Source organism: Lolium rigidum, chromosome 3, assembly GCF_022539505.1.
Source record: "Lolium rigidum isolate FL_2022 chromosome 3, APGP_CSIRO_Lrig_0.1, whole genome shotgun sequence".
Lineage (NCBI taxonomy): Eukaryota > Viridiplantae > Streptophyta > Magnoliopsida > Poales > Poaceae > Lolium > Lolium rigidum.
In genome coordinates this window covers 45,464,717-45,482,719 of record NC_061510.1, presented here as the reverse complement: position 1 = coordinate 45,482,719, position 18,003 = coordinate 45,464,717, and the positions used below count along the sequence as shown (strand labels likewise).

General features: G+C 44.4%; 1 protein-coding gene across 2 annotated transcripts; it reads left to right on the top strand.

The window, feature by feature from the left end:
- Positions 1-2,468: 2,468 nt before the first annotated feature.
- On the top strand, positions 2,469-16,434 carry LOC124701527 (beta-galactosidase 5). 2 transcript variants are annotated; one of them, XM_047233607.1, is made up of 20 exons: positions 2,469-2,636; positions 3,054-3,149; positions 3,266-3,378; positions 3,515-3,581; positions 3,673-3,765; positions 4,901-5,044; positions 5,472-5,560; positions 5,716-5,821; positions 5,923-6,010; positions 6,151-6,269; positions 6,363-6,524; positions 6,636-6,814; positions 6,966-7,075; positions 7,162-7,271; positions 7,365-7,475; positions 7,560-7,673; positions 7,758-7,960; positions 8,149-8,308; positions 15,532-15,708; positions 15,887-16,434. In XM_047233607.1, the coding sequence occupies exons 1-20, from the start codon at positions 2,469-2,471 to the stop codon at positions 16,004-16,006; spliced, it is 2,529 nt and encodes an 842-aa protein (XP_047089563.1). In that variant the 3' UTR covers positions 16,007-16,434. The 2 variants fall into 2 exon arrangements, with proteins under 2 accessions (XP_047089563.1, XP_047089562.1); XM_047233606.1 differs by lacking the exons at positions 15,532-15,708; positions 15,887-16,434 and adding an exon at positions 8,663-8,924 and having other exon boundaries at positions 8,149-8,485.
- Positions 16,435-18,003: the final 1,569 nt, after the last annotated feature.

The following is an 18,003-nucleotide window of genomic DNA, read 5'->3' as shown; positions in this document are numbered from 1 at the left end:
CAAATGTCGGGCATGCGCATTAATTATCATAAAAGTGATCTTCTTACTATTAATGTGGAAGAAGATGAAGCTCGATTGTTTGCTCAAATCTTTGGGTGTAAATTAGCAGATTTCCCTTTTATCTACCTTGGTGTGCCTTTGCATTTCTCAAAGCTAAAAAAAGAAGATTTACAACCCATTTTAGATAAGATCATTAAACGGATTGCTGGGTGGCGAGGCAAGCTGCTTTCTTACAAAGGCAGGCTGATCCTTTTACAAGCATGTGTTGCTAGCATCCCTATGTACTTGTTATCTTTCCTCAAATTTCCTAAATGGGCTATTAAAGCGATTAACTCACAAATGGCTCATTTCTTTTGGAATAATGTTGGGGATTCCCATAAATATCATCTGGTGAACTGGGATTTTATATCCCGTAAAAAAGAATATGGGGGCCTTGGTATTCAAAATATGAGAGATTTTAATCTCTGTCTGTTATCGTCTTGGATTAGGAGATATCATTTTGATAACAATAAAATTTGGAAAATGATTGTGGATTATAAGTATAATCTTTCTCCTAATATCTTTAATGCTAAACCGGTACACTGCTCCCCTTTTTGGAAAGGGGTTATGTGGGCTGCTTCATCAGCTAAGGTTGGGTACAGGTGGAATGTTGGTAATGGTAAAAAAGTTCTATTTTGGGAAGATACATGGATTGGTCATTGTTCACTTGCTATTCTTTTTTGGGATTTATATGTTATAGTTAATGAACAACAGTGTACAGTTGCTGATGCATGGGATGGCTCTAATCTGAAGTTTACCTTTAGAAGAACGGTATCCCAGGTCTTATATGATAGGTGGCTTGAGTTGGTTGCCTTGGTGCAAACTGTTTCTTTTTCCGATTATGATGATTGCCCTATCTGGATGTTCCATCCCTCTGGTTCTTACTCGGTTCGATCTTTCTATGGTATTGTTAATAATGGTGGTGTGATTCCGATCCATACCCCGGCGGTTTGGAAACTTCATATTCCTCCCCGGATTCATATCTTCTTGTGGTTGTTTGCAAACGACAAACTTTTGACAAGAGATAATCTTGGAAAACGCAGACATGTAGATGATTCCACCTGCTTGTTTTGCAATGAGCTGGAATCATCTTCACATTTGTTCTTTGAATGTGTAGTAGCTAGATACTTGTGGGAAATTATTTCTGACATATTTGGCAAGAAAATTGGGGACAGTTTTGAATCTATTGCTAGATGGTGGATTAGTGAAGATAATAATTCTGTCTTAAATATCTTTTCCTCGGCTGTGTTATGGACCTTATGGTCTACTCGTAATGCTATGTGTTTCCAGGGATTGAGTTGGCCAGGTGTCAAAGAGCTACTAAGAAAAACTGCTGTGTTGATCCGAAGCTGGCGCCTGTTGTGTTTGGACAAACACTCGTCCCTTCTGGATGCAAACCTGATGCGATTGAATCATCTTCGTGGGGAGCTCTTGCGGATAGCTTGGATATGAAATGTCTGCTTTTGGGGATGTCTGGCAAAGACCATTCAAGCCTCGACCGCCACAAGAGTCAATCCATGCTGGCATTAGGAGATAGCCTGTGAGAAGTTAGTGTTAATGGTGTTGGCCATTTGGTTCCCCCCCAGTTATGTAATGATCATGTGGCTATGTCCAGTTGGTGCCTCCCAGTTTTCTTTTTAGTTTGTTAGACTATGCCTTAACTGTTGAGTTCACAGCTCTGGATCCTTGTGACTTTTGGTTGCATTTTAATGGAACCTGGGGGTTTCACCCCTTTTTATCTAAAAAATATCGTGGGGACATGCTCATTCGCAGAACAGCATCCGCTGCCTGCTAATCTACGCGTTTGAGCCAAAATAATCCACGGTGACGGGCTGCAAAACTGGTCACAAGCATGCATGAGCTTACTTTAAACAGAGTATCTGAGAGTATGCACGCTTTGTGACGGAAAGATGATGGCCGGTGTCAGAGGTGGCCTCCGTCCTCCTCTCGACCGGCCATCAACGCCGCACAGTGGAGAGATGGAGGGAGGCCACCATTTGCATGATGAGCTGCCATCTTTGTACGCTTGCGACTCCCCACACATACACACGGCTACAGCCTCTTTTCTTTCACACGAGAATAGTCCGCTCATCTTCTTCTCTCTCTCCCGAGGCGCGTGTGACAGTGTGTGTGTGGGAGCCTGGGAGATTATAATAACGGCAGAGGCCAAAAGCTCCAGCGAGCGAGCCTGCCGCTTGCTACGAGCACCCACTGACGCTCCTACCAAGAACCTCGCCAAGGAATCCTAGAATCCAAGAAAGCCATCACCACAAACAAACAGGGGAAGGAGGAGGAGTCTGAAGCACTCCCAGCCAGAAGCAGGAGAGACCGGTGAAGACCACGCAAGGCACAGCACACTTGCCTTGTGTGTGTCCTGCCGTCTGGTCTTCTTCCTCGTCTCCTGCCGCCTTCCCTTCGGGAGAGCGGTGATGGCGCGGCGGTGGCCTGCTGCAGCGCTGCTGCTGCTGGCCTCGGCCGTGGCGGCGGCGGCGGCGGTGGAAGACGCGGTGACCTACGACAAGAAGGCGGTGCTCATCAACGGGGAGAGGAAGATTCTCTTCTCCGGATCCATACATTACCCCCGGAGCACCCCCGAGGTAACTGCATTTCTTCTTCCGAAAGCGCATCCTTTTCTTCTCACTTTTCCGGCGGAGGGGAGTTTCCTCCTCCTCCTGGGTGAGGTTTAATCAATGGCGGCGTTCTTCGCGGTGTCTCGGTGGAGATGTCGTTGGGAAAAGCGAAATGCTTCTTGATTGGCTGTACTCTACGTCTCCCCTGTTTCCGCCCAATGTTCCGCATCCACATTTCCCTATTCTTGCGGAGTCCTTAGATTTTCTTGAAATGCTGCTCCCCATTCTGCTTGCTTGCTCCAGGCTCCAGCAACCATTTTTGGGGAATTTTATCCTTCGCCACCGTGAACAATGTGGCCGGTTGGACTTTCTTCTAGCACACATCTTTCCTAATCTCTGGCCGATGTACTGACTGCTCACTGTCACCTGGCGCTCATTGCTCAGATGTGGGAAGGCCTGATTCAGAAGGCGAAAGACGGAGGCTTGGATGTGATCCAGACCTACGTCTTCTGGAACGGGCACGAACCAACTCAAGGAAATGTATGTATTGCACTCACACTTACCACTACCTTTCCTTTAATTTCCCCCCAAGTGGCCCAGCGTGAACTGTTATGGTAGCTAGGAATTTCAATGGCGTTTTCTCTCGCTTGCCGCAGTACAACTTCGAAGGGAGGTACGATTTGGTCAAGTTCATTAAGACCGCCCACAAGGCCGGGCTCTTTGTGCATCTCCGCATCGGTCCCTACATCTGCGGGGAGTGGAATTTCGGGTATTTACTCCTTATTACCCACTTGTTGAAAATCACCAATTGCAGCATTCTTTACTGGCGTTGCGCACTTCCAGATTGGTGTATGCGTATGTTTCACTTCTCTCGCTTGACTTGTGCTGCCATGCGGTTTCTGCAGTGGCTTCCCGGTTTGGCTCAAGTATGTTCCGGGCATCAGCTTCAGAACGGACAACGAGCCTTTCAAGGTCAGTGGAAGCCTCCGGCATTTCTGGATCTTGTCTGAGATGCACGTTTTTTTTATTCTGAAGTTTGTGGCAATGCCGTTTTGTTTTGCAGACGGCAATGCAGGGGTTTACCGAGAAAATTGTGGGGATGATGAAGAGTGAGGAGCTCTTTGCTTCCCAGGGTGGCCCTATTATCCTTTCTCAGGCAAGTGTATACACTCTCTTTGAGCTTAGTGCAACAGGTTTACATAGCGTGGTTGTTTACTGCATATAGCCCTGTACAGCATGCTAAAACAGAATCGGCTTGATATTAATATATTGCACTTTATCTTTTTTTTTTTTGATAATGGGCGCTTTATTACTTATAGAGAAGCAATTACACCCGACCTCTGCATAGCTAGGATGCACACAGCCGTTCAAAAAGTCTCAAAAGTCTAGAGTGCTAAAAAAGGCGAATTACATATCAGACATGAGCAATTGTAAAACGCCTAAGGTGAAGGCGGAGGCCCGATCCGTAGATTATGCTGCCACCCATGTAGGGAAAAAGTATCCCTCGCCGTGTCCTCCAACCGTGTACAGACCTCCGTAAACAGGTCGCGGTTCTCCACCCTCTGCAGTGCAGACCAGGAACGGAGAGTAGCGGTACATCTGTAGATAACCTGCAAGAGAGAACAATTTTTGTCATTAAAAACTTTGTCATTTCTACATAGCCATAGCGACCATATAATGGCAAGCGCCCCCACCCTAATAAACGTTCTAAATCTGTGATCGATACCATGAAGCCAATTACCAAAGATATTGGCCACACTAGTCGGGGGATACAGATCAGAAGCTACTTGGATGCATGACCATATAGATCTGGCAAAGCGACATTGGAAGAATAAGTGCTTAATTGTCTCGTTGTGTTGACAAAAAACACACTGCGTACTCCCATGCCAATTGCGTTTCGCAAGATTATCTTTGGTGAGGATTACTCCTCGACGCAAATACCAACCAAAAATTTTAATTTTAAGGGGTATTTTCATCTTCCAAATCTTCTTGTTTTTATCAACTGGTATTTCCGGTTGGATAATGGCATTGTACAAAGAACTTACAGAGAATTTCCCATTGGAATGTAAGTTCCAACGAAATTTTGCACTTTATCTGAAAAGGTAAAACTGTTCATTTACTTGTTGCAAGTGCTTTGCTTAATTTTTTTTACACTTGATATGAAGCTGAAATTAGCAGTTCAGCATTTTGTGCATTATGGCATAATGGTACATGTTCGTCAACATGGTTCACTTCAGTCTGCATGTTTTCTATGTTGCTCATGGTGTTGGCTATTGTTGTTTGGAGTGCAGATCGAGAATGAGTATGGGCCAGAAGAAAAAGAGTTTGGGGCTGCTGGAAAGTCATACAGTAACTGGGCGGCAAAGATGGCTGTGGGATTGGACACCGGTGTGCCCTGGGTGATGTGCAAGCAGGATGACGCCCCGGACCCAGTGGTATGCTAATCTTCTTCTTTATTGAATTGCAAGGATCAATGGCACAAATGTGGCAAACTGATGTTTACTTCCTCTTAGATTCTTAAGAGTTTCTTCTTGCGACGGAGTATTAATTTTTCTGCTAAACATGTTTGTGGATTAGTTGTGTAAAATGTAACAACTAACAAGGATACAGACCTTGTTCATACATATTTTCACTTATTATAGAACCAATTTTTTTTAAAATAAATTAAAAGGGGAGTGAAACCCTGGCCTCTGCATCAATTGATGCACGCAGCCTTTTATTAAAACGGTTTATCATCCTAAATTAAATTAATTAATGGAAATGATACTTTGAATGTGAAATGTCCTATGAGGGAGTATACTGCATCTTTTCTCTTTTGTTGAACAAACTGTTGAAATTACATTTATCTTGTCCTTTGTACAGATAAATGCATGCAATGGTTTCTACTGTGATGCATTTTCTCCGAACCAGCCTTACAAGCCTGCAATGTGGACTGAAGCTTGGACCGGATGGTATGTTCTCTTTTTGTGTGTGGAAAAGACTACATATTGTGAAAATCATGCAGCTGCAGTTTTCATTGATGTGGTTCATGTCTATCACCTGGATTCTGTTGATTCCTCATGTTTTCTGTATAACTACATTAACAAAAACAATAACAATAATTTAGGTTCACTGAATTTGGTGGGACCATCCGTAAACGCCCGGTTGAAGATCTTTCATTTGCTGTTGCTCGCTTCGTGCAGAAGGGTGGTTCATTTATCAACTATTACATGGTATGACAGAAAAACAAGTTACACATATGCTTAATACTTTAGTAGTAAACTGTCTCAAAGCCTCCTGAGGGGAAGATATTCATTTTTTTTTTTGAATGTAGTATCATGGAGGAACAAATTTTGGGCGCACCGCTGGAGGTCCCTTCATTACCACAAGCTATGATTATGATGCTCCACTTGATGAATATGGTATAGAGCAAAACCTTCACTATATTCATCATCTGTACCTATTATTTCTATTTATTTGCTGACATTTCATAAATAAATGTGATGCTTTATTAAATAGGTTAGATCGTTCTTTACTCAAACTCTGTTTTGGTAATATTCAGGACTTGCAAGAGAACCAAAGTATGGACATCTTAAAGAACTTCATAAAGCTATTAAGTTATGTGAGCAGGCATTGGTTTCTGTTGATCCAGCTGTGACTTCCCTCGGAAGTATGCAAGAGGTCTGTCTTCATTATCTTTTCCCATCAATGATGTATATAATATATATCCTATATGCCTTGATGTGTCACTTATATTTACAACCTATACTTCAGGCCCATGTCTACCGATCTTCATCTGGTTGTGCAGCTTTTCTCGCCAACTACAACTCCAACTCTCATGCAAAAGTTGTCTTCAACAATGAGCATTACAGTCTTCCACCTTGGTCAATCAGCATCCTTCCTGATTGCAAAACTGTTGTTTTTAACACTGCAACCGTAAGTTCCACTTGTTCTTAAGTATCGTATTGGCGTTCTCTGGTCATATTTTTTTTGATCCGCTATATGATGAGTTCACTTAGCTGGTTCAAACTATTATCATCTCCCCAGGTTGGTGTTCAGACATCTCAAATGCAAATGTGGGCAGATGGGGCCTCTACAATGATGTGGGAGAGGTATGATGAAGAGGTTGGTTCACTGGCAGCTGCTCCGGTCCTCACAACAACTGGTCTGCTGGAACAGCTTAACGTAACAAGAGACACCAGTGACTATCTTTGGTACATCACCAGGTAATGCGACATGCATAAGTTTCAGGTCTCTAGATCTAACTTTGTTGGAAGTTAAGTTTTTGTAAACTTTGCTTCGCTTTTCTGTTTATGGAAAATCGAGGGACACTTCCTTTCATGTGGAAACGTAATATGCACAAAATGGTTGTTACAGTGTGGATATAAACCCATCTGAGACGTTCCTACAAGGTGGCAAGCCCCTGTCTCTCAGTGTGCAGTCTGCTGGACATGCGTTGCATATTTTTATCAATGGACAGCTACAAGGTTTTCCACGTGAAACTGTTCCCTTGATTATGCAACACTATCATTGTGGAAACAGAATAGTGATTTCTTAAAAACTTCTGGTATAGGTTCTGCTTCTGGAACCAGGGAAGATAAAAGAATCTCATACACGGGCGATGTTAACCTTCGTGCGGGTACCAACAAAATTGCACTGCTAAGTGTTGCTTGTGGGCTGCCGGTTCGTTCCCTTGTTGCTGCATGTATTTACATTTATATAGTCTTACAGCTAATAAGCTGGTCTATAACTAATAATTCTTGTCATGCTATATAGAATATTGGGGTCCATTATGAGACATGGAATACTGGTGTCAACGGTCCTGTTGTGCTTCATAGGTTGGACGAAGGTTCACGAGATCTGACCTGGCAGACTTGGTCCTATCAGGTATGTGCAGCGTCCAATAGCTTCTTTGTCGATGAATCTATGTTCAAGTAACAAAGAAGGTAAATATGCCTTTATCCATGCTAGGTTGGTCTGAAAGGTGAACAGATGAATCTGAACTCCTTAGAAGGTGCGGGTTCAGTTGAATGGATGCAAGGATCACTGGTAGCACAAAACCAAATGCCATTGACATGGTATAGGGTAAGGAAAAATAATCAATGTTGCCTGAACCATTCTGTTGTTTACTATCCTTAGTCCCACTCTTACAACTGTTTGTTTTGATAGGCATACTTTGAAACTCCAAGTGGCGACGAACCACTGGCTCTGGATATGGGTAGCATGGGCAAGGGACAAATCTGGATAAATGGACAAAGCATTGGACGGTATTCAACAGCATATGCAACTGGGGACTGCAAAGATTGCAGTTACACTGGATCATTCCGGGCAACAAGATGTCAAGCAGGTTGTGGTCAGCCCACACAGCGTTGGTAAGACCATTTACAGCAACATTTGAACGGGAGGCGGCCACTCTGTTGTCTTATCTTTCTTAGTATTCAAAAGTCTCACTGCTTGATATTTCTCCCCTTTTGGTTCATTATAACTAGAGTACTCACTTACAACTTTTTGTGTGGTTCTGTCCTCTTGTTAACAAAATGGTTCGAACTGTTATATGCAGGTATCATGTGCCAAAATCCTGGTTGCAACCAACTAGAAATCTGTTAGTTGTTTTTGAGGAAGTTGGTGGGGATTCTTCGAAGATTTCCCTTGCAAAGAGGTCAGTCTCAAGTGTCTGTGCTGATGTATCAGAGTTTCATCCGGATATCAAGAACTGGCAGATTGAGAACGCAGGGGAGCCTGCCCCTGAGTTCCACAAGGCAAAGGTGCATTTAAGATGTGCAGTTGGGCAGTCCATTTCTGCCATCAAATTTGCAAGCTTCGGTACACCTCTTGGGACTTGTGGAAATTTCGAGCAAGGGGAGTGCCATGCAACTAAGTCACACACAGTTCTTGAGGTTAGTTCATCCTTTTGGTAACTTTGTACTTGAATTTTTGTCTCGCATGACCCTGCTGTGCTTTGAACAATAACTTTGCAGGAAACATTATAAACTCTCCGCCATAACCATTCAAAATTCGCATGTTCACAGTGTTATGGTGCTCACTGATTTTTCTTGTGTTCATTTCTGAAACAGAAATGCATTGGGAAACAAAGGTGTGCAGTCACCATCTCCCCCGACAACTTCGGTGGAGATCCCTGCCCTAACATGATGAAAAGGGTGGCGGTTGAGGCGGTATGTTCTCCCGGTACATAGGCAGCTCCGTCGACTAAGACTAATTTAAAGATGGCGTCGAAAAACGGGTGGTCTTGTGCGTGATCAAGCAAGCACAAATTGAAGCGGTGCGATGAGAGTTCAATTGTGAAGTGCCAATTTCACCGTAGATGTGGCTGGAGGATTAGAGGGCCATTTCTAGCATTTCGTTTCAGATTAGGATTCGTGCTCTACTGCATCTCCATGAATTGTTCAGAGCGGCCAACTGGGTAATTAAGGTTGGTCCTGGGATGGAGTGCAGGGAGAGTAAAGGCAGAAGATTTGATGCGTTGTTTTGCTTATGTGTTGGGCTCATCTTTGTTGAAGAAGAAAGATGCAGGTGAACTGTGCAATGTACCCTTCTTTTTAACTTCTGGTGACTAGAGAAACCTTTTAGCTGTGCAGTGAGCATAAATATGCCGCTGATCACTGTCTTATGTTATCTTTTGATAAACCTTGTGATTCATGTTCCGAAAGATGAGCAGCAGGCCTGTGAATTCTGAATGCATGTGGTGACGTGCCTGAAGAAATGTTCATGGTGTTTAGAGTTAGCCTGTGAATCATGAGTGTGCTTAGACTGGCAGGAAGCGCAGTACTCAGCAACAAAACTAGTTCCTTGTCTGAATAAATGTGAAAGATGTTTAGACTTTAGGGTCAGCATTGGATACCTAGCTGGTCATAGCCAGTTCAGCCACCGATCTTGCAGGAACCGGTGCCAGACAGCTCGAGGACCAGCAAAACACTATCCTGGACATGATAGATTGGATGTTCTTGCTCGGCCTAACCTAATAATCAGGGCAATTATTGACAGTGGAGGTAGGCCGGCAAAACAGATAGGCCTGCAGAAATAGAGCTCCAAGAACAGAGAAAGGCAAATTGGAAATAATCACCAACCCTAATATACGCAGCAACATTCCCCGGGACGACGCAAGGCAAACGAGGGGGGTGATTGCGCTTCCCAAAGAATTGTACAGTACATTCTAAAACCCTAGAAGCAAGCGATGACCAACGTCCTGACAGAAGACTGAAGCATGCAGTAGGATGCGTCCGTTTGTGCGGCGAATCTGCAGCGGTGCAGGTGTAATGATAAAAGGGGCGTCTGTTTGACGATGTGCTCCCTCTCCTCCTTTTGGGCTTTGGCCGGCGATCGCGGCTACCCCAGCCTACGCGCAAATGCACATCATTTTATACCCTCGTCTTTTGGGTGCTGGATCATGCTCTGAGTCTCTGATGCATTGTTTAGCTGGAGACCTTATAAAATTGTTTCCAGTCCTACAGTCAACACTTCACGCTCCTACAGCTTATTTTTAGCGCAGCTTTGTAGCGTATCAACTGCAGCACGTGAAAATGGTGTTCGAAGGATGCTGGTCACGGTGTCGGATAGTCACACAACATATCAGTATGTTCTTCTTCAGAGAGGGCAAAGTTGCGTAGGTGTTTATGACCGTCCAAAATGGCAGATCTGCGTGACACTGCAGAAAGAAATGTGGTGAGGTTTCCCGGATAACCATTTCTTTTCTAAATTAGGGACACCTCTGCATTGATGGATGCAAGCAACCATCTCCGGTGAACATGTACGGTATTTCGACATGTCAAGATGCTGAGGCATGATACATAGAAGTAGACATGAAAATATGAAGCTAACAACATATTATATGCTTCGACTCGCAGTCCAAGACTTGAACAATTTGTACTTTCACTAACAAAAGATAATGTGTGTGATGTTTTGCCGACCAGCTGCAGCACGCAATTGTTGTTAAAGAGATTGAAATAATCAACCTAAAGAAGTAATGTCAAACAAAATTTAGAACAAGATGTTGGAATGTAATGTCGCCATTGTAGATCAATAGAGACTTTTTAAAAAGATTACCTTGCCTCAAGCACGTACATCTTCATCAATGTGTGTTCTGCCTTGAATTATTATTTTTAGTTCATCATTTAAAAATCACAACATATTTGGTCCCACCAAGATAAAAGGTTTTAAATAATAGTCCCTCTAGTCCTTTTTATAAGGTACAATAGATTTTAAGTCAAATGTGACATCTTTGACCAAGTGTTAACAAAAAAATTTAGCATTTGCAACACTAAATTAGTATAATTCGATTCATCATGAAATGTATTTTTTATATTTTATATTTTTATGATTTCAGATGTTGATGTTTTTCCCTACAATAATTATCAAAGATGGTCAATATTAATTTTAAAAAAACTAATACACCTTGTAATAAGAAACATATATAGGCACTATAGCCTATGTTGATGAATGTAAGTTTTTTTTTTAAAAAAAACTTAGGGGTACTATATGACTGAAACAATTGCCATAGAAATTGTAGAGGATTATAGATTCCTTAGAAACTTTTTCCTACATGATTTTGTTCACTCGGAGGATTGAACTCTATTTGATTTTTTCCAAGGAATTCCTTGCACAACATTTCATAGACATTTTCCATCCATTCAAACCTCTTGCAAAATAATTTATTTGATGAGATTGAAATCCTGCATTGCCCAATCATGCAAATCAAAGAAGCCATTAAGATTATCATTAGTGATGACTTACAGTCATCTACAGAAAAAGTGATGAATCACAATAAACTAGGAAATGTAAAATGCTGCCACCAGTAACCTGTCTATATTTTTTCTATAATGAGCGCCTCAGTAACCTGTCTATATAAGTATACAAAACTAAAGAGGACTCCATAATCACGAATGTCTGCCTTGAGATTAGTTATGTATAGGGAAAATCTAGATCAAACAAGGCGTGTACGGAAAAGACCTCATGATTTCCTTTTCTTCGTGCGAGTCAACAAAATCATCATAATTCGTTGGATATAGATTTCCCAAGACTTGAACCCGGGAGGTATCTAAATAGTAGGCCAACCCGATCTTCATCGACTGACTAAAGAAAACTATCTCCTTGTATGGATGAAATCCAAGTATATCAATATGTCCCGGGTAACCCACTTTGAACATGTCTTTGTTGTCAAGTTCATCATCGCCATCAGAATTCCAGTTAAATTTCTCGTCCGATGGTGCAGTCTTCTGTCTAGATAGTGATTCCTCATCGGCGTCTAGTACAAGATCATCGAGAACAACCGAACGATAGTTAATATCTTGTAGGATCCAGGGCCCATGGGCATGCTGATTATTGTCACGACCGGGTAGCATGGACCGAAGGTTGTTGTCATGCCTTAGCACCCACTCCATCTTACCACATACTTCGTCAAGGATCCAAACACAAAGCCGCCAGTAACGAAGTTGTGCAAAGTACACCCCCTCTTTTGATCTTCCTAGATGAAGTTTTTCATATCTCCCCTCTCTAATACCTGCTGGTGGTTCAGTTATGCTGAACTCACTTTTTGACGATGATATTCTGCGAAATCAAACCAAATTGGTTACAAAGTTAAGAGCATGGAGTAATCCTATAACAAGGGTAAATCAAACGATGTGAGAGGTACCTCATAACACGATCAGTTTCGCAACGTACATAGAGTGACCCTCGCCAGTAGGTGGCGCAGGGTTGCCCCTTGAAAGATCGATCGACAGCCGTGCGCCCGGAGGGCTCGCCTTCTCGACTAAAAGTTCTCTCCTCCCATTTTTGTGACACTGACGAGAAGACACGTATGACGAGCGTAGATGGTGGCCATTCTGACTTCAACTGGCTTCGACTGAGAAAAAGATGAGGGACCGAGAACACTTGATAGTGCGCCGACACGGAGGGATCAAACACGAGGTAGTAGCTGTAGTAGTCTCCCTCCGTCGCCAAGCGTGGGGGAGGGCATGGCGGCAAGGGCGCCGCCCATCCCTTGGCGGGGTTGGCCACGTATTTGGCCGCCGTCCCCCCCTCCTGAGTCTCGTCTCGGAGCAAGATAAGCCCGTTGCAGTGATCGATGGGCTGCCAGGCGTCGGCGGCGAGCAAGTATTCGAAGTTGCTGCTGATCGAGGGGGCAGTCGGCGTCGAGGGGCGAGAGAAGAATTCCGGGTACAAGTGCCCGTTGAAGTGGATGATGATGCCGCCGAGGCCGAGCGAGAACGGGAGCAGATCAGCGCGCAGGAGGCGGCGCATGTCAATGACGGAGTGCCAGGCCTTGCAGACGCAGCGGCCCGCGGCGAGCCAGCGCGGCTCGAGACGGCCGAGGACGTGCGCGAGCACGTCGTCCGGCAGCAGCCGCACCAGGTCGTGGTCGCCCCCCGGCTGTTCCGCTTCCGCCTCCCCGTTGCTTGTCATCAGGCCTGACCTTGCCCTGTACTCGGCTGCAGGCGCAGCGACCTGCTCTGGTTCTTTCTTGATCTTGGACTGCTGATCGGAATTTCTGTTTGTTATTGCATGAGATCGCATCAGGGTTGGAAGTTTTTGTATCAGACGCGGTTCATGAGAGGCCGGAAAGAACCGACCTTAGAAGAAAGGATCGAGCCGTTCGTTGGCCCTCCCTCAAACCAGAGTGCAGACAACACGAGGAGAGAGCCGAGAAAAGCAGCCCAGCAGAAAAGAGGCCCAATCGCACTATTATGTGTACAGAGAAGGTTAGGCAGCTGCACCATTGCGATTTGCGAGTTCGGTGAGAAAACTCCCTAACTCCCTTCTTCCTTACATTGCCTCGGGTTCATGTTTTCAGGTTTTGAGATGACACATACGGTCCAACCTTGGTCGATGTGTTGTGTGCGTTTTAATTTCTATCGTAGCATATAATCTGATAAATCGACGACTACATGGCCCCACCATGATAAATCAACCCCACCATGATAAATCTAGACCAAACAAGGTGTGTACGGAAAAGAGGCAATGATTTCCTTTTCGTCAAGCAAGCTGACAAAATCATGATATATTGCTGGATATAGATTTTCCAAGACTTGGAACTTTGAGGTGTTTAAATGATAGGCCAACCCTATCTCCATCGACCCACTGAAGAAAACTATCTCCATATGTGGATGAAAATCAAGTATATCCAAATATCCCGGACCACGTGTTTTGGTCATTTCTTTATCGTCAAGGGCATTATCACACTCAAAATTCCCACTCAAGTTTCTTGTCGGGTGGTTTAGAGTTCCATTTAAACTACTGGTCATTGATTCCTCATTTGCCATCTAAAATATATTGATCGATGACCCCAGAACGGTAGTTAATATCTTGTAAGATCCGTGGTCTGTGAGCATGGTTATTATTGACACGACGGGGTAGCACGGGCTAAAGGTTGTTGTCGTGCTTTCGAGCCCACTACATATGACCACATGATTCGTCAAGGATCTAAACTTGAAGCCATCGATCAACAAGTGGTGCAAAGTATACCCCCTTTTCAGGTCTTCCTAGATAAAGTTGTGAACAATACCTAGCCCGAGATCTCCTCCAAGACCTAATGGTGGTTCAATTACTTGGAATTTATTGTTTGGCGATGATATTTTGTAATATTGAACCATTGATCAACATTATGATTGAACACTATAGAAATTTTTACAAAGGATTATTTTGCACTATATTTAACGTAAAAATGATCCGTTAAAACCGCTTGGACCTAATCATTTTTTCATGTGACATTGCAATCACATGTTTTTTAAATTATGTGAATCAAAGAAGCCCTTAAGATTAGTATCACCAATCACATTAGAATAATGAAGATGAAAGGTATTTCCAATAGGAACTTATCTATATGAAAGACGATCATTATCATGTGTATGCTCTTCCAAAAAAACACAGCATGTGTATGCGATTTATTTCCATTCATGAACACGAACTTCAAGATTAACTATTTCTTGGGCACATCTCGATCAAACAAGGTGTGTACGGAAAAGAGGCAATGATTTCCATTTCGTCAGGCAAGTTGACAGAATCATGATATCTTGTTGGATATAGATTTCCTAAGACTTGGAACTTTGAGGTATTTAAATGATAGGCCAAACCGATCTTCATCGACTCACTTACGAAAATTATCTCCTTGTATGGATGAAATCCAAGTATATTTAGAAATCCTGGACCACATACGTTGGTCATATCTTTGTCTTCGAGGGCATCATCACCGTTAGAATTCCACTCAAATTTCTCGTCAGCTGGTGTAGAGTTCCATTTGAACTTGTGTCTAGACAACGAGTCCTCGTTGTCATCTGCAAGATAATAACAGAGTGTAGCACCAGAACAGTAGTTAATATCATGCAAGATCCATGGTCCGCGAACATGTTGATTACTGCACTAGTAGAAAACCTCTCATCCATCTAAGCCATAAATACCGGTTCCCTTACGAACCGGTACTAAAGGGTGTATTAGTACCGGTTGCACTGCTCAGACCTTTAGTGCCGGTTCGTAAGGACCTTTAATACCGGTTCGTGACACGAACCGGTACTAAAGGGTTCGCGTCAGCTGAAAAACCTTTAGTACCGGTTCGTGACACGAACCGATACTAAAGGGTAGACATTTAGTACCGGTTCGTGTCACGAACCGGTACTAAAGGTTTTTCTGCTCCCCACGCAGCTCCACCCCCCCCCCGTGGATCGCCTTTTTTGACACTGTAAAATAGAAAAGAAAATGATAGAAAATTCAAAAAATAAAATGTTTTCACATTCTTCTATGTTATGCAACCTACTATTAGGAAAAATTAAGAAATTCGAATTTTCACTTTTTTTGCAAAAAAGTTTTGAAAAATGGTAAAACCGCAATAACTTTTGCATACGACGTCGAAAAAATACGTATAATATATCAAAAAAATCCTGGGAAAAAGTTACATCCGAATTCACCAGGGTTTCATCCGGATATCAAGAACTGGCAGATTGAGAACGCAGGGGAGCCTGCCCCTGAGTTCCACAAGGCAAAGGTGCATTTAAGATGTGCAGTTGGGCAGTCCATTTCTGCCATCAAATTTGCAAGCTTCGGTACACCTCTTGGGACTTGTGGAAATTTCGAGCAAGGGGAGTGCCATGCAACTAAGTCACACACAGTTCTTGAGGTTAGTTCATCCTTTTGGTAACTTTGTACTTGAATTTTTGTCTCGCATGACCCTGCTGTGCTTTGAACAATTAACTTTGCAGGAAACATTATAAACTCTCTGCCAGAACCATTCAAAATTCGCATGTTCACAGTGTTATGGTGCTCACTGATTTTTCTTGTGTTCATTTCTGAAACAGAAATGCATTGGGAAACAAAGGTGTGCCGTCACCATCTCCCCCGACAACTTCGGTGGAGATCCCTGCCCTAACATGATGAAAAGGGTGGCGGTTGAGGCGGTATGTTCTCCTGGTACATAGGCAGCTCCGTCGACTAAGACTAATTTAAAGATGGCGTCGAAAAATGGGTGGTCTTGTGCGTGATGAAGCAAGCACAAATTGAAGCGGTGCGATGAGAGTTCAATTGTAAAGTGCCAATTTCACCGTAGATGTGGCTGGAGGATTAGAGGGTCATTTCTAGCATTTCGTTTCAGATTAGGATTCGTGCTCTACTGCATCTCCATGAATTGTTCAGAGCGGCCAACTGGGTAATTAAGGTTGGTCCTGGGATGGAGTGCAGGGAGAGTAAAGGCAGAAGATTTGATGCGTTGTTTTGCTTACGTGTTGGGCTGCCTCATCTTTGTTGAAGAAGAAAGATGCAGGTGAATTGTGCAATGTACCCTTCTTTTGAACTACTGGTGACTAGAGAAACCTTTTAGCTGTGCAGTGAGCATAAATATGCTGCTGATGGTCTTCTGTTATCTTGTGATAAACTTTGTGATTCATGTTCCGAAAGATGAGCAGCAGGCCTGTGAATTCTGAATGCATGTGGCACGTGCCTGAAGAAATGTGAATGGTGTCTAGAGTTAGCCTTGTGAATCATGAGTGAGGGAATGATTTCTCCGAACTGGAGTTTCATGGCGGACTCCATCTCTCCCTAGTTGAAAGAAGACGAATGCGTTCTGACGAAGGCTTGGGTAGAGCGCGGTCTGTCGCTCCCCTGCTCGGAGTTTTTTCTCTCCATCCTCTCCACCTAGGGCCTTCAGCCCCACAATATCTGTCCTAACTCCTATCTCCTCCTCTTGAATTTCGTGACGCTCTGTGAGGGGCATCTCGGAATTCGCCCCGACGTGCGCCTGTGGCAGTTTTTCTTCCAATTCAAGAAGGAAACAAAAGACAAAGCCATGGTGAACTGCGGAGCATGACTCCGCCCTGGCCAGGTGTATCCACCTCACTCTTCCCACGAGTCCATCCGGTATTGGAATGCCGGATGGTTCTACGTGAAGAATATCAAGGTTTCGGGAGTCCACGAAGGGCTTCCCAAATTCTTCAACAAGCCTCCAGAAGAACTCGACAGCTGGAGCTTCGTTCCCACCCTTGCTCACTTCCCCATCTTAGAGAAAGCTGCACAGAGGATTTCCTGGCTAGTCCATGATGGGCTAACCGAAAATGATCTTACACTCAGCTGGTTTTCTCGCCGGATCCAACCGCTACAGTATAACTCGCGCTTAATCTGCGAATAAACCGGGGTGGATGATGAACTCCGAGTCAGCCGCCACGACCTGCCAGCGGATTCTCTCAAGAGGAGGATCAAAACACTTGTGAAGATTGGACGGGGCCAGCCGGTCCCGGAACTATTGAAAGACATCAAGATCAACAGCCAGTGTCCTCCGGTACGCATCTGCACTTTGCTATTTTTAACTTCTCATTTCGTGAAGCGTTCTAAATTTTCATTGATTTCCTCTCCATCTCAATACTTTGGCGGAGGAGGATTTCCGCGCCGTACTTAGAGTCCCCGTCAGCGGCGAACCGGCGGAGGAGGATGGGGGCAATGGCGCCGCCCATCCTTTGGCGGGGTTGGCCACGTATTCGTCGGAGCGCCGGTACACCTTTTTTCCGCCATGGCGCCGGTACGCTGATAGCAAGAGAAGTCCACTGCAGTGATCGGTGGTCTTGCCCCACGCATCGGTGGTGAGCAGGTGTTCGAAGGCGCCGCTGATCGAGGGGCACGTCGGCGTCGAGGGGCGGGAGAAGAATTCCGAGTAGACCTGCATCCTGAATTGGATGACGATGCCGTCCAGCGAGAGCGGGAGCAGGTCAGCGCGCAGGAGGTGGCGCGTGTCGATGACGGCGTGCCAGGCCTTGCAGACGCAACGGGAAGCGGCGGGCGAGCGTGGCTCGAGACGGCGGAGGACTTCCGCGAGCGCGTCGTCGGACAGCAGCCGCGACAGGTCGTGGTCGTCCCGCTGCTGGCGACGGTTCCCCATGCCTTGCTTCTCTATACTTGAGCTGGCACGTATGCGCCGCCGCCAGCGCCG

Bases quoted from the DNA above. Each gene is read 5' to 3' on its own strand.
- LOC124701527 (XM_047233607.1), top strand. From the start codon at position 2,469: ATGGCGCGGCGGTGGCCTGCTGCAGCGCTGCTGCTGCTGGCCTCGGCC. The intron at 7,272-7,364 runs GTTCGTTCCCTT...CATGCTATATAG, and splicing joins GTGTTGCTTGTGGGCTGCCG to AATATTGGGGTCCATTATGA. The intron at 7,674-7,757 runs GTAAGGAAAAAT...TTGTTTTGATAG, and splicing joins TGCCATTGACATGGTATAGG to GCATACTTTGAAACTCCAAG.